At 30.5% G+C, this 13,910-nt stretch overlaps 1 protein-coding gene across 1 annotated transcript; it reads right to left on the bottom strand.

Moving 5' to 3' along the window:
- Positions 1–10,995: 10,995 nt before the first annotated feature.
- LOC141697996 (uncharacterized) lies at positions 10,996–13,371 on the bottom strand. The gene is made up of 3 exons (XM_074502585.1): positions 12,878–13,371; positions 12,652–12,781; positions 10,996–12,194 (listed from the first exon to the last, which is right to left on the bottom strand). Exons 1-3 carry the CDS (start codon positions 13,008–13,010, stop codon positions 11,225–11,227), a joined length of 1,233 nt encoding a protein of 410 aa, XP_074358686.1. The 5' UTR covers positions 13,011–13,371; the 3' UTR covers positions 10,996–11,224.
- Positions 13,372–13,910: the final 539 nt, after the last annotated feature.

Here is a 13,910-nt window from a genome sequence, read left to right as displayed (position 1 = left end):
ACATGTCTATGTGGTGATTATTATTTTATCAAGTGTGATAAAATTTGTTTATAATTATTATTTTCTTTTATTTATATATTTTAAAATTATATTATATAACATATTTTTTTTGAATTTATTTACAACTCTATTTTTGCAAAATATTAATTTCAATAAATTCAAATATCTACTTTTTGCATAATTTTACATTATATTTGTTAATTTATCTTATAGTTGGGAATACATATTTAGTGAAATTTGTAACTAAATTTTTAATTTTTTTATCCTAGGTAACTCACAGCCGCTACCCTCTGGGTGTACACTGGGTAAACCTTACGAGCTCACGCAATGGCTTGCAAACCATATTAACCAAGATAAATCATTTAAGCGATATGTTTTGGCTCAGGAGGCATAATCATGAATTTTTCTCCCGTGAAATTCGAACCGGTGACCAAAAACATAATTATCCCCTCTCTAATCCTATAAACGTATCATATTAACCGCCTTTACATCAATTATATATAAGATATAAGGGTTAAATATCAAAGTGGTCATTCAACAGAAGACCATATATCAGTTTCATCATCAAACTTAACGGGGTATCATTTGAATCACTAAAATCATAATAAATATCAAACGGATATCTCAAAATAGGTGCTCGAGAATTAAAAATTATATTTATGGAGTTCTATACATTTTTCTTGAATCCTATTACAACCAAAAGAAAACTTACGAATTTCTAGTATTTTAGATGATATATTGAGATTTTTAAAAATTTATCTACTAATTATTTTTGTTTAAATCAAAATAATTAACTACAAAATTAAAAATAAATACTAGATCATTTTTTAAAAATTTCACTATATTTTCAAAAATACTGTAATTCAAACATTTTCATTTGGTTGTAATAGGATTCATGAAAAATGTATAAAACTCATGAAAATAAAATTTAATTCTCAAGCACATATTTTGAGGTATCCGTTTGATATTTATTACCACTTTAGTGATTCAAATGATACCCCGTTAACTTTGATTATGAAACTGATATATGTTGTTCGGTTGAGTGACCACTTTCATATTTAACCCTAAAATATAATTGACAACCACACGTTCATATGGTAGAGTTCCTATATTCGTTTTCTTTACTTTCTCTGATTAAAATAAAAAAGAAACGTTAATTTTTTTTAAAAAGCACTCTGGTCAAATTAAGTCATACAAAATGGGGAGGAGAATCAGCACTATTTTTTAACAGTGCTCTTGGACTTGCTCTTGGTTCAGTTCTTACAAAGAATTCGCACATTACAAAGAATTCACACAGAAATGTTTTCGGTTTAAATAAAAATGTTCTATCTATGTGTTTTAGTTTATTAAGTTATTTAATTTAGTATATATATAATTTAATAATAATGTATAATTTATAATTATAACTAAAAGTTAAAAAATATAAAAAATATGTTAGTTTGGAAATAGTTGAAAAAAGTAATTCATTTTGGGAAGAATCCAACAAAATAGGTTATTTTGGAAAAGTGAACAGCCAGGAAAGGTTTCGCTTCTCTTTGTTCACTCTCTGCACTTGAATGGGTCCACCTGGCGCTTCATTTATCACTTTTTGCCTTTCCCTCTGCAAGGAAGGACGACCCCTATGATTTTTTTAACGGTTTTTCTAAGTTTTCTAACACGTGTCCAAGACACACAATAAACATTAATTATCATAAATTTTGTGCATTTTAATTGGTATTCTATTCATAAATATTGATGAACCCCCGCATTTATAATAACTCCAACAATAAAAATACACCAAACTCATAAAATTTAGTATTTATTGTATGTACTTGGGCACACATTATAAAAGCTTTTTTTAAAATCTCTGCTTGTGTGGACCTCCTGTCCACGTTTTACACGTTAGTTAACCAGTGCTATCTCTATATCCCATAACATAATTTTCTTTGATTTTTTATACGTATTTTAAGTTGAATAAATTTTTTGTTTGCATAAATACCCAAATTACAGAAAATATTTACAAAAATACGTATCAAACTCAGATATAACTACATATGCAACCGTTTCAACCACATATACAATCCGTGTCCGTATTTTTGCAAATATTTTCATAAAAAATGGTATTTTTGGTAAATTTCCTAAAAAGAATAGCTTCACAAATTACATTTCAAATTTTGTTTTTTCAAATAAAAGTATACATATTAAATTTTAATTCAAAAAAAAATATTTATGAAAAAAATATGCGAAACTATGACTTTTATAAATTTTAAAGTACACGTAAAAAATCAAATGAATTTATATTTTGAGACGGAAAAATATAGTAAATTTATCACAATAAGCAGGTTGTCCAACGAACCTCGCTTGCCAATTTCGTAACGAGAGTCAAGATACATATTTTTTTAAACTCCTCCCAAAAACATTTATTTGAATGCTAGTATTTAAAATAATTCTTCTCTTAGGTCAAAGAATCCTCTGTACACACGTGTTGCGTTTCATCTCTAAAAGTTGTATAATTCGGAGAGAACGTTTCTACATCTTGTTTAACTCTAACCTGCTACAAACATGTGTTGCATTTGATCTATAAAAATTATTTCCTCTGTCCTTCTCGTTTGTTTACACTTTCTTGTTTGAGATGTCCTTTCAATTATTTATATTTCAAAATTTTCCAAAAATAGTAAAGTTTTTATAATTTTTAAATTAACTATATTCACTACTTTCCTCCACTATACCCACTTTATACATATAATATTAATCGGTCCCACTACTTTATTCATTTTTTCAACTTTTCTCCGCTACTTTATCATTTTTTTTAAACTTCGCGCCCCACCCAAATGTAAACATTTGGGAGGGACGGAGGGAGTATAATTCGAAGAGAATATTTCTTCATCAAGTTTAGCTTTAACCATCTGCACCTATGTGTTGCATTTGATCTCTGAAAATAGGTCTGTCAAAAAAATTCGAAAAGTTTAATATTAATTCAAAAAATATGTATTTGTATTCAAAATAAAGCGGATATTATCCGTATCCGAAAAAAATGAATATTATCCTTATTCGAGTCCGTCGATTGCGGATACAGATACGGATATAGCCATATTCGTATCTGATAATATATAAATCCGAATAAATATGTTATATTTAAATATTTATATAATTTAAAATTTATTATATTAAATTTATAGTGTGTGTATGTGTATATAAAAATACACACATATAACTATATATTTAAATATTATGTTTATACAAATTTTATATAATTGTAAAAATAATATTGGCATATATAAAAAATTATTTGAGTTTAACAATTTAAAGATAATAAATATATTGAAAATATAAATAAAAATTATTTTTTGAATAAATTAAAATAAGATTAAATCGCTTTAACTCTTATTTTAATTTTTAAAAATGAATTTTTAATTTTTACTCTATTTTTTCATTTTTTTGAATTTTTAATATAAAAATAAATCTGATTGAAATTCGAATTCGGATATTATTCTTTGAATATTCCCGAATTCGGATACAGATACGGATACGGATATCAATACGAATTTTCAGATTCGGATTCGAATACGGATATAGACATATCCTTATCCGATTTATCTGTTTCACGGCCCTATCTAAAAATTTTAATCCGAATAGAACATTTCTTCAGCAGGTTTATAACTCTACACAATATCAAGACCTTATGTAATTGTTTCGAAAGTATTGGATTTATGCGTCATAGTAGAATGAGTAATGGCGTTCCTCATATGCTCAATGCACTTGCTGAGCTCGCACTCGTCTCGCGTTCCATTATGATTTGAGTACTTTATAATGTATTCGATCACTTAACTTTTAATACTCTCTCTATTCCATTAAATTTTCTACATCATTTTTTGACAAATTTTTCAATATTTATTTAAAGTATAACTCCATTACATTTTTTTTAATTTTTTTTCTGTATAAAACTTTATGTTTAAACTTTTATTATAAAAAAAAATTAAAAAAAATATTACGAAACTATATTTTATAGAGGGTTCGAAATATGTGCAAATAGTAAACGTAGAAAAATAAACCGGAGGGAGGTAGTAGTGATTTTCCTCGCCAAAAATATCTTTCCAGCGAGCTTTTCTAGAAGTTTTAACTTTTAAGACGTTATAACACCGCTTGAACATTGCCGGTCCTGAAGATTATTTAGATTACAAACCACCTAGACCCCAACATTTGAAAATTTTACAACTATTATAGAATTATTTAAAATTAACCGTTGAGAGAAAGATTTTTCATAAAAAAAAATAGGAAACAACCACTTTACATTCTTTAATCTTCACTCGCATTCACTCTTTTATATCACATTAAATTCACACATTCTCCTCCTATTTCTCAGTTTCTCTTCGCGTGTAATTTGTCCTAAAATTTATTTTCATGACTCTACCGATCATTAAATCTAAATATTTCCCGAAAAAAGTTAACCGCAGTTAATATTATTTCTCTTCAAATCTTGGCATATTATTAACTATAGATGACAGCTATTATTTTCTATAATTTATATAGATAAGTCATGTTTGAAAAAAGTAATCTATTATATATCTAATACAGTAAGAGGGGGTTCGCTGAGCAAATTTAATCATAAATATAGTAATTAATATCCATACATGATTTGTTGTAACCATTAATACTCATTCATTATTATATAATTAATACCAATTTAATTTTTATTAGCTCAATTAAAACATAATTAATATGCGAGTCATTCATTATTATATATTTAATATGGATTTATTCATGTAATTTTTATTACCTCAATTAAAAAGTCATTAATATGCAAGTCATTAAAAATAATTTCTTCATAAAATTTACATACTCTATTAAAATAAATTAATTTAAAAAAATTTAAATGATAACCCTTGCATAAAAATTCATATAAAACATAGACTTACTAATATCGATTAGTTGTTGCATACTTAGTATATATATATATTTATAACTAATTATTATAGAGCTACATGCATGCATCATATAATACATAAGTTATCTCATAAGTGATTTACCAATATCGATTAATTATTGCATAGTTAATATATATATATATATATCTATTTATTTATTTATAACTAATTATTATATAAATACATGCACACATATATACATACATACATACATATATCCATACAAATATATGTACGTATGTACGTACATATGTATATATATAACAATTTAGTTAGAGATGTTATATTTTCAGAGCAGGTTCTTAATTATCAGAGCAAAATAATAAAAATATTATATTACCCTGAGTTTGTTTTTCTATTTGGCATGTGGCAGTCATGTCTTGTCCTTTTTTATTTGTTTCGAAAATTAAAAACCTAATATTCAAATGAAATTTCTCTTTTAGTTAATGATTCAATTTTTTTTGTCTAAAAAAAATAAAATTGTACTTATTTTTAACATAAGTTAAATTCTGAAGACGAGAATACATAAATTATTAATTATCAAATTAATAATATAAATAAGTGAATTTTAAATATAAAGTAAAAATAATTATTAATAGTAATAGTAATAATTTTAAATTTTATTAAAAAATAAAAAATATTTAATTTGAATAGCAGGTTTATAAAATATATATTAAAAATTCTAATAATAATAATAATAATTATTATTATTATAGTAATAATAATAATTATTATTGTTTTTATTAATATTAATATTATAAAAAAATAAACAATATTAATACATGAGAAACTTGAGTACAAAATCATGTTATTTATAAAAAAAATGGTAGTACATTTAAATTATAATAAAATTTATTTTTACAAAATATTATTGTTCGTCGTTAATCTTAATGACAAAAAAATATATATAGATAAAAAGATATGCGAAAATCGTACAAAATCTTACTATTAAAATAAAATTTATTTATTTATATTAATTGGTCAAACTTGAGTAAAGAATACTTCGTCTCTCTTCGCCCCCGCCCTGAAAAACAGAACAGCGCCCATTCGCTTCGCACCCTAATCATGACATCCTTCCTCTCCCAATTCACACACACCTTTAATTACAGAGTTGACCGGCATATACCATATTTATCACATTATAGTCTACTATAAATATTTGCGAATTAAATATTAAAAACAAATCAACTAGAGAAACTTATATATTAAATATGATTATGTGCATCACAACCATTTATACCTCTAACTGAATAAATATTTATATTTAATCATGTCATGCTTTAAGTGTTATATTCTTATATTTACACAAAAAAATAAATTCAGGACTTTCATATATATATATATATAGATACACACGTATATATATGTATATATAATATATATACATATATATATATATATTCTTATATTTACACAAAAAAATTAAATTCAGGACTTTCATATATATATATATAGGCGCACACACATATATATGTATATATAATATATATACATATATATATATATATTCTTATATTTACACAAAAATATTAAATTCAGGACTTTCATATATATATATGTAGACACACACACATATATATATATATGTATATAATATATATATATATATATATCTATGTGTTAATTTATGCAAAAAACCTTTGACTTATGGTCTTCATAATTCATAAAATATATGATTATGTTGGTTTACATTGGTATTTTACGGCGTTATCATGGCGTGAACGAATAATATTAACTAAAATAAATAATCTTGGTAAAGTTTACATATGAAATACAACCAAGAAGCGCCTAGTATGTCGAAAGATGTGAATTTATTAATATTTTTCGAGAGAGGGGAAAGAGTTACTAAGGTCGGAAATTAAAATTGAAGAATACTAAATTTCAAATAGCAATTATAAAATAAAATTTTATGTAAACAAACAAATATATCGTGCAGTAGTTTAGGCAATTACTAAAATTTCTAAAAAACTTCCATCGATCGTTCTTAAAGGTGGAAAACAAGAAATACCACTGGTCTCTACGTCAATTGTAGATAAATACTATTGCACCATTGTCATCACAATAAAAATCTACTCATATACACAAATAAATCCATCAACATTCGAAGGGGATAACATGAAATATTATCATAAAGTATAGCTAAAATAATATCGATTCATCCAATCTAGAGCATACCCGTGCATTGCACAGGCTATAGAGCTAGTTTCTTTAAAATATTAACATATATTTTCAATGATCCAAGTTATATTACTCCCCAAAAAAGTTTAGGATTTGGCTGGAACTTGAAATTCTTATGATAGAAATTGATTTTAAAAAAATAGGACCTAGGACCCATGAATTACATCATTATTACAGCGGATTTAAAAGGTTCATTTGGAATCAATTCTAACCGACGTAGAATCTTACCCGTGTATTAAGACTCCCCTGTAACACAAACACATGGCAAATGCTACACTAAATCAACGGACGGCCTGCTTTGAAATGACAGGACCCAGAGTGTAATGGTAAAGTAAGTATATGCACAGCAAAAGCAAACTCAGGGATGGGTCCATCGTTTTGGTTTCTTCAAGTACCTTGAAATTTTTAACAACCGTTGATTTTTAACCTTTACTCAGTATGTTCGTCAGTTCACTGTCCCTGCACTATTCAGTCTAGGTGGGAACTCTCCATGTGATTTCTTTGCTTAGCATTTCTACTGTTGTACCCAGCTACCCTTCACGTTGCTTTGATTCCTTCACGTTTTGCTCATTTTGTTTACTCATCGGAATATATATATTTTTTACTTGTTTTACATTTATCTTGTGAAAACATCACTCATGAGTTCTAGGTTTAACGATATCTAGCTGGTTCCCTCTCTACTCCAGAGTTCAAAATTTGTTAAAAATATACTCCCTCAGTGCCTAAAAACATTTCTTCTTTGTATTATTCAATGCATACTTTTGATTGTTAATATCTTTAATACCGTATTAACATTAAATATAAAAACTTCATTATATTAAAGTACTCATAAATACGAATCCAACAAAATCATTCATGACTATGTTTGATTTTATAAATTAGACGTAAATTAGTAGTCAATTGCTTATCACGAACAGTAGAAAAAATCAAAATGGGAAAAATAATATGGTACGGAGAGAATATGTTAGAACAGTAACACATGCAAATGGGGTCAACCAACCCTCTTAAATTTTTTTTCTTAACTTTTATTTATATCCATAAGATATTTATTTTTAAAATGACCCCGTTGATATTTATTTTTATAATAATAAATTTTATATTGGGGCAAAAATATAATAATTACGGAAAAATAATAAGCGATGCAAAGTTTTTAATAACATAATCATTTTCTTAATTCGATACTGGGCAAAAATCTCAACATAGTAGTATTCTGCATAATTCTACTAAGGTGAAGAATTAGAAAGTATAAAAACGAGATTTTAGCAGATTCGAGTTGATAAGTTACCATCTAACGATTAATCGTCGATTTTTTAAAAAAATTGGGGATTCTATTAATTTTGAAGCTGGATCCGCGTGACTGTGCGTTCAAAGCAAAAAAACCTTTTTAGATTTAAAATCCAAAATTCAAAATCCGAAAATTTAAATAAATATTAATATTTTAAGTGTTTGGAATCGAACACACAATTTGTAAGAAGGAAAATAATCTAAAGGGTTCTTATATATGAAATAATTAAGGGGTTACTGTATTATACTGTGTTCTTAATTTAATATATTAATATTCCAAGTGCTTTGTTCTTATATTGGGGTCATTTCAAATCATTCCACCGCATCATGAATTGAATTGTGTTTAAATATTTATAGTCAATCTTATAAAAATCAACTGATTTGGTACCTAATTAATAAGATTTATCAATAAAAAATATTTTTTTATCTTATCATCCGTTTAAATTATATAATATTTAATTTTCAGTGAATTTGTTATTAGTTAATTTCTAAAATGTATATAAAAATAAATTTGTTATAAAAATTATACAATAATATATATATATATATAATCTATAGTATATAAAATAATATGTATTTATATTTTATAGTATATATAATGTATTATAATATGTAAATTATATAATTATAGCATTATATATATATTCTGATTTTTTCGGGTTCGTATCGGATTTTGGATCGGTATACCTAAAATTTAAATTCAAATTTAACAATTTTAATGTTTGAAAATTAAATACATATTTAAATTAAAAATTTCGGACTCGATAAATATAAAATTTCGGGTTAAATAAATCTAACATTTTGAATTTTGAATTGAATATCAGCTGAATCTAATAATTTTGCCAAACTTGACAAAAACGGTGCTTGGTGCAAGGGTTTTCAAAGCAAAAAAGAAAGTACTTAAAAGGAAATACGGTGAGGAGACGCACTACACGAGAATCACGAGTCACGAGTACTGCAGGGGGCATGCGCATGCATATGTTTCATGGACCCAATAAGATATCCCACCGTAGTTAAAGAGCACATACTTATTTAGCCAAAAAAAAAAGAGAAATGATAATTCCGGTGAGCGGGTGGCTCCGTCCGACGGCGTTCCTGGACCTTCTGTGCGTGGGTGAGGTGTAGCTGCTGGTTGGGCGCCTGCAAAACAACACCGGAAGGGGGGTTTGGCTCCCACGGCGCCTCCGGTGTGAGAATAAGAACAGGCTTTGGAGAATATGGAGGTACGTATATTTATGTAATTTAGAGGCTGCTGTGTGTGTATATGTGATGGCTGCTGTGTGTTTTTGAATGTATGAGAGTATGTAAGAGTGAATATTTTCCAACCCCTAAACCCTTCAGCCTTGGGGGTATATATAGCCTTAAGGTAGAGTTTAGGGGTACTTACCTCCAAATCTGGGCCGTTGGATCTTGGGAACAGAGGACGCCTGGCTTTGGTGGATTGCTTACACGTGTCCAGGGGAGGACCACCTTCAGAGTGTCCTAACGGCCTCCTGACACGCGTCATGCTTGTCTGGTATATTGGTTGTTGATAGCTGTCATAGTCACGTGCCCACGTACCCTTCCTTGGTGGGTCGTGGGATGTGAATGTGTTTGTTGGGACCCCCCTCATGGTGGCTTGAGCCCTGATCCGGATCCGGGTAGGCATCATGCCAGGGTTCCGGGTTGGATCAGGATCCGGGTCATGGGAAGGGCCCGGGCCTGGTCTCTCCATTTGGCTGTTCTGGGAGAGGGAGGTTTCGGTCCATCGATCGAGCCTGGTATCCTTTAGATCCAGGTTGGATCCTAGCCGGTCTCTCCTATACCCTATTATTTGCCCCCACTCCCTTATGCAGATTTTATGGGTGAGGGAGTATAGTAGAATTAAATAGTTGCCTTGATATTAAAATTTGTGCTCCTGGTCACCCCCAATTCGGATCTGGTGTAATGGATACCAATCCGGATTGAGGTAGAATAGTTGCTTTAGAAAAATTTGCGCTCCTGGTTGCCCCCAATCCGGATCTTGTGTAATGGATACCAATCCGGATTTAAGGTAGAAGAGTTGTTTGAGGAAAATTTAAGCTCCTGGTTGCCCCCCAATCCGGATTTGGTGTAATGGATACCAATCCGGATTAAGGTAAAATAGTAGCTTCAGAGAAATTTCTGCTCTTGTTTGCCTCCCAATCCGGATCTAGTGTAATGAATACCAATCCGGATTTAAGGTAGAATGGCTGCTTCAGAAAAATTTCTGCTCCTGTTGCCCCCCAATCCGGATCTGGTGTAATGGATACCAATCCGGATTGAGGTAGAATTGTTGCATCTAAAATGTATCTGGTTTGCAATGATCCGGATTATGGCTATTGGTTGTTGATAGCTGTCATAGTCACGTGCCCACGTAGGAAGGGTCGTGGAATGTGAATGTGTTTGCTGGGATCCCCCTCATGGTGGCTTGAGCCCTGATCCGGATTCGGGTAGGCATCAGGCCAGGGTTCCGGGTTGGATCAGGATCCGGGTCATGGAAAGGGCCCGGGCCTGGTCTCTCCATTTGGCTGTTCTGGGAGATGGGGGTCTCGGTCTATCGATCGAGCCTGATATCCTTTAGATTCAGGTTGGATCCTAACCGGTCTCTTATACCCTATCAAGAAGCACATACTGTACATCGAAAGTTTTATTTCACAAACACAAATCATAGCTACATAAGTACTAACAGAGCAGTCATTCAAGCATTGCGAATATTGTTTGTTAATGTCTTACTAAGTGTCTGATATAGCGGTAATACAAATAATCAGCATAAACGCCTTGATCAGAACTACTCTCCTTGCAATTCGCCATTTAAATCGATACCATCATAATTTGGATATAGAGGTGTGGCATAAGTTTTAAATATTGCAACTTGGTTTATGTTCACCGTCTGCCTCACTCTGTAGCGTTGCGCTAATCCAATCAAAATCATCGGAAATACTGTCCCACCGCCATGATGACGACTTGTGTTCTTCACTATTCCATGATTTCTCTCCTTGCAAATCTAAGCTACCACAATCCCATTCCAGAGTATCTAACTCATAATTTATGCATAAATTTGGATTCACATTATTTTCAAGCGTTGCGTTTTGTTTGTCAGTGTCTGACTCCCTCTGTAAATTAGTGCTAATACAATCACCATCGTTAGCTTTATCATAATTAATCTCCGACAGCCATGATAACAACGTCTCTTCTTCAAATTGCTCTACTTTATCATTCAAATTTAAATTATCCCAATCTTCTCCCAGAGCATCAAACTCATCATTCAGATATAAACTTGGTGCACCGCCATTACAAATATTTAGCTCATTTTTTGACTGCACTGTAACATTGTCTCCCATGAGCCAATTTTCCACGTCATCACTGGTTAACATTATCTCACCATTCTTGTCTCCTGGTTGGTTTGACATTTGGAAATTAGGGGCCTCAGCGGGACACACCACTAAACCATCAAATACGATGTTACTGAAGTCATCAGAGTCCAATGAAATATCATCCATAGCTGGCAAAATCCCCGTGCCTGCACCGTTGTCTACTTCTTGACTAGAACTAGTTACTTCCAATTTCTTTGGAGCTGGATTACCAAGTTTAGTGGGAAACTTGGATTTCTTCTTCTTCGTTGCGGATTTACATGTCCGGATGACTCGAGTCTTGGGAGCAATATTAGTGCTCCTCGACTTGAGTGGTTGTTCCACGACAACCTCTTGTTGTTTCAGTTCTTGGATGATTTTTCGATAATTATACAATTTTCTACTCAAATGCGAGTTCCAGTAATTCTTTATCTCGTTGTCTGTTCTACCCGGTAGATGACTGGCAATTAAGCACCACCTAAGAATATCACAGACCAAATTAGATTTTTCGGACCCAAAGGAAAAGGATGATTAAATACGGCTAATAATTAAATATGTCTTTTCTTTTAAAGGTGAGACCGTGAGGGTAGCGCACTAACAATATCCAATCCAATCAATTGTCTCAGGGACAGACTTAAATATAATTCTACTCTTTAAACAGTGTATATTAAGGAATTTATTCAACTGATCCGAGGAGAAGCTGTTATACTTTACTAGGTAAATTAAGGAAATTGATTAAGGGAGTGTAATTAGTTAAAGCAAAATACAGTTGACATCTGATATTTGATCTGAATTCTTGAATGAACTTTTCTGTTTAGTCCTCGACAATGTAGGATTAATCTACTCACACAGCTACACAAGATGCATTCATCGATCATGAATTGTATATGGTCAGGGATCCAGTTTAGAAGATCTATCAGTAGAGTATGACTGACCTATTTCCCAGGGAAGAATGCAGCTTGATGATAGTTTCATCTTCATGAGTAGAGAATTTGCCTCTCTTGAGGTCTGATTTCAAGTAATTAACCCATCTCAGTCTGCAACTCTTTCCGCACCTCAGTAATCCTTAATGACATGATCAACAAAGCATATATTAGTATCATACATGCATAAAACAGCAAGTCACTCACTATATGCAGCATAAATGTAACAAGATACTACCAGCATTCTTGGGTAAACAACTCCATTTGCCTTCACCATTGGCCTGAATATACTTTGTCAAAATGTCGTCTTCTTCGGCTGTCCATCGCCCTCTGTTGAGACCTACTTTCTCACAGCAAGGTGCTCTCCCCATGTTTTATATCTCTCTCAAATATTTGCAACGAACTGTGTCACCCCCACTCACAGGCAACTAAACATGTAACACATTTATTATATAGAGGTACAAGAATTTCCAATTGGATCAAAGAAGCAGCAATTCATAATAAATAATTTATTTCATTTTTTGTATCCATATATCGAAAAAATGCTCCAAATTAGTAGTACTTAGGAGGCTTTTAAGAACACAAGGTATTTATCAAGTATCGAAGTCCGGAACTCGGCAATTCTTTCTATGTTCATCATAGACCACATAATTTGCAATCAGTGTATTCATTTTAGTTTTGTTTGGTACATACTGAAAATAAGATACATAATCTAACATCTGACAGAATTGTAAAAATATAAAACTGTATGGTTAAATGTAAATCTTCATGAAAAGTATTGCATTTGAGCGCACTCAAATATGCTGGCACAGTGCTCATGAGAGTATCTCGGATGAGAGGTTGTCAAAATAGTTGTCAATCTTATAATATCATCATATATATTAATATTTTATTTTTACTAAATTTTATATGAATTTGGCAACATTCCACTACAACAGTTAGCAACCTACAAAAGTTGTATATGTGATTAGTAAATTAAATTATAAATATCACTAAACTAAAAAAAATATTATTAATATCTACTTTTTGCACTTTTATATGTAATTTAATCATTTTGCGAATATTGTCAAGCTTTGACAGTCTTAATGGTCAATCTTTTGACAACCATATAATTTCAATAAGTTGACAATTAATGTTGACATGCCAAATAAAATTTGGTAACCCGTTCACAACTGGTACCTAAAACAATGCCTTGCATATTTTAGCAAAAACAAACCAAAGGCCCAAATTTGGTTAAATGCGGTAAACACACAGCTTGATGCCACCCACGG

Source organism: Apium graveolens, chromosome 11, assembly GCF_009905375.1.
Source record: "Apium graveolens cultivar Ventura chromosome 11, ASM990537v1, whole genome shotgun sequence".
Classification (NCBI taxonomy): Eukaryota; Viridiplantae; Streptophyta; class Magnoliopsida; order Apiales; family Apiaceae; genus Apium; species Apium graveolens.
The sequence above is the reverse complement of the archived record's forward strand: the minus strand, read 5'-3'. Positions and strand labels throughout refer to the sequence as shown.

Excerpts from the sequence above, each read along its gene's own strand:
- LOC141697996 (XM_074502585.1), bottom strand. The coding sequence starts at position 13,010 with ATGGGGAGAGCACCTTGCTGTGAGAAAGTAGGTCTCAACAGAGGGCGA. Across the intron at positions 12,782-12,877 it reads TTGTTTACCCAAGAATGCTG|GATTACTGAGGTGCGGAAAG; the intron begins GTAGTATCTTGT and ends CATGTCATTAAG. Across the intron at positions 12,195-12,651 it reads CATTCTTCCCTGGGAAATAG|GTGGTGCTTAATTGCCAGTC; the intron begins GTCAGTCATACT and ends TGATATTCTTAG.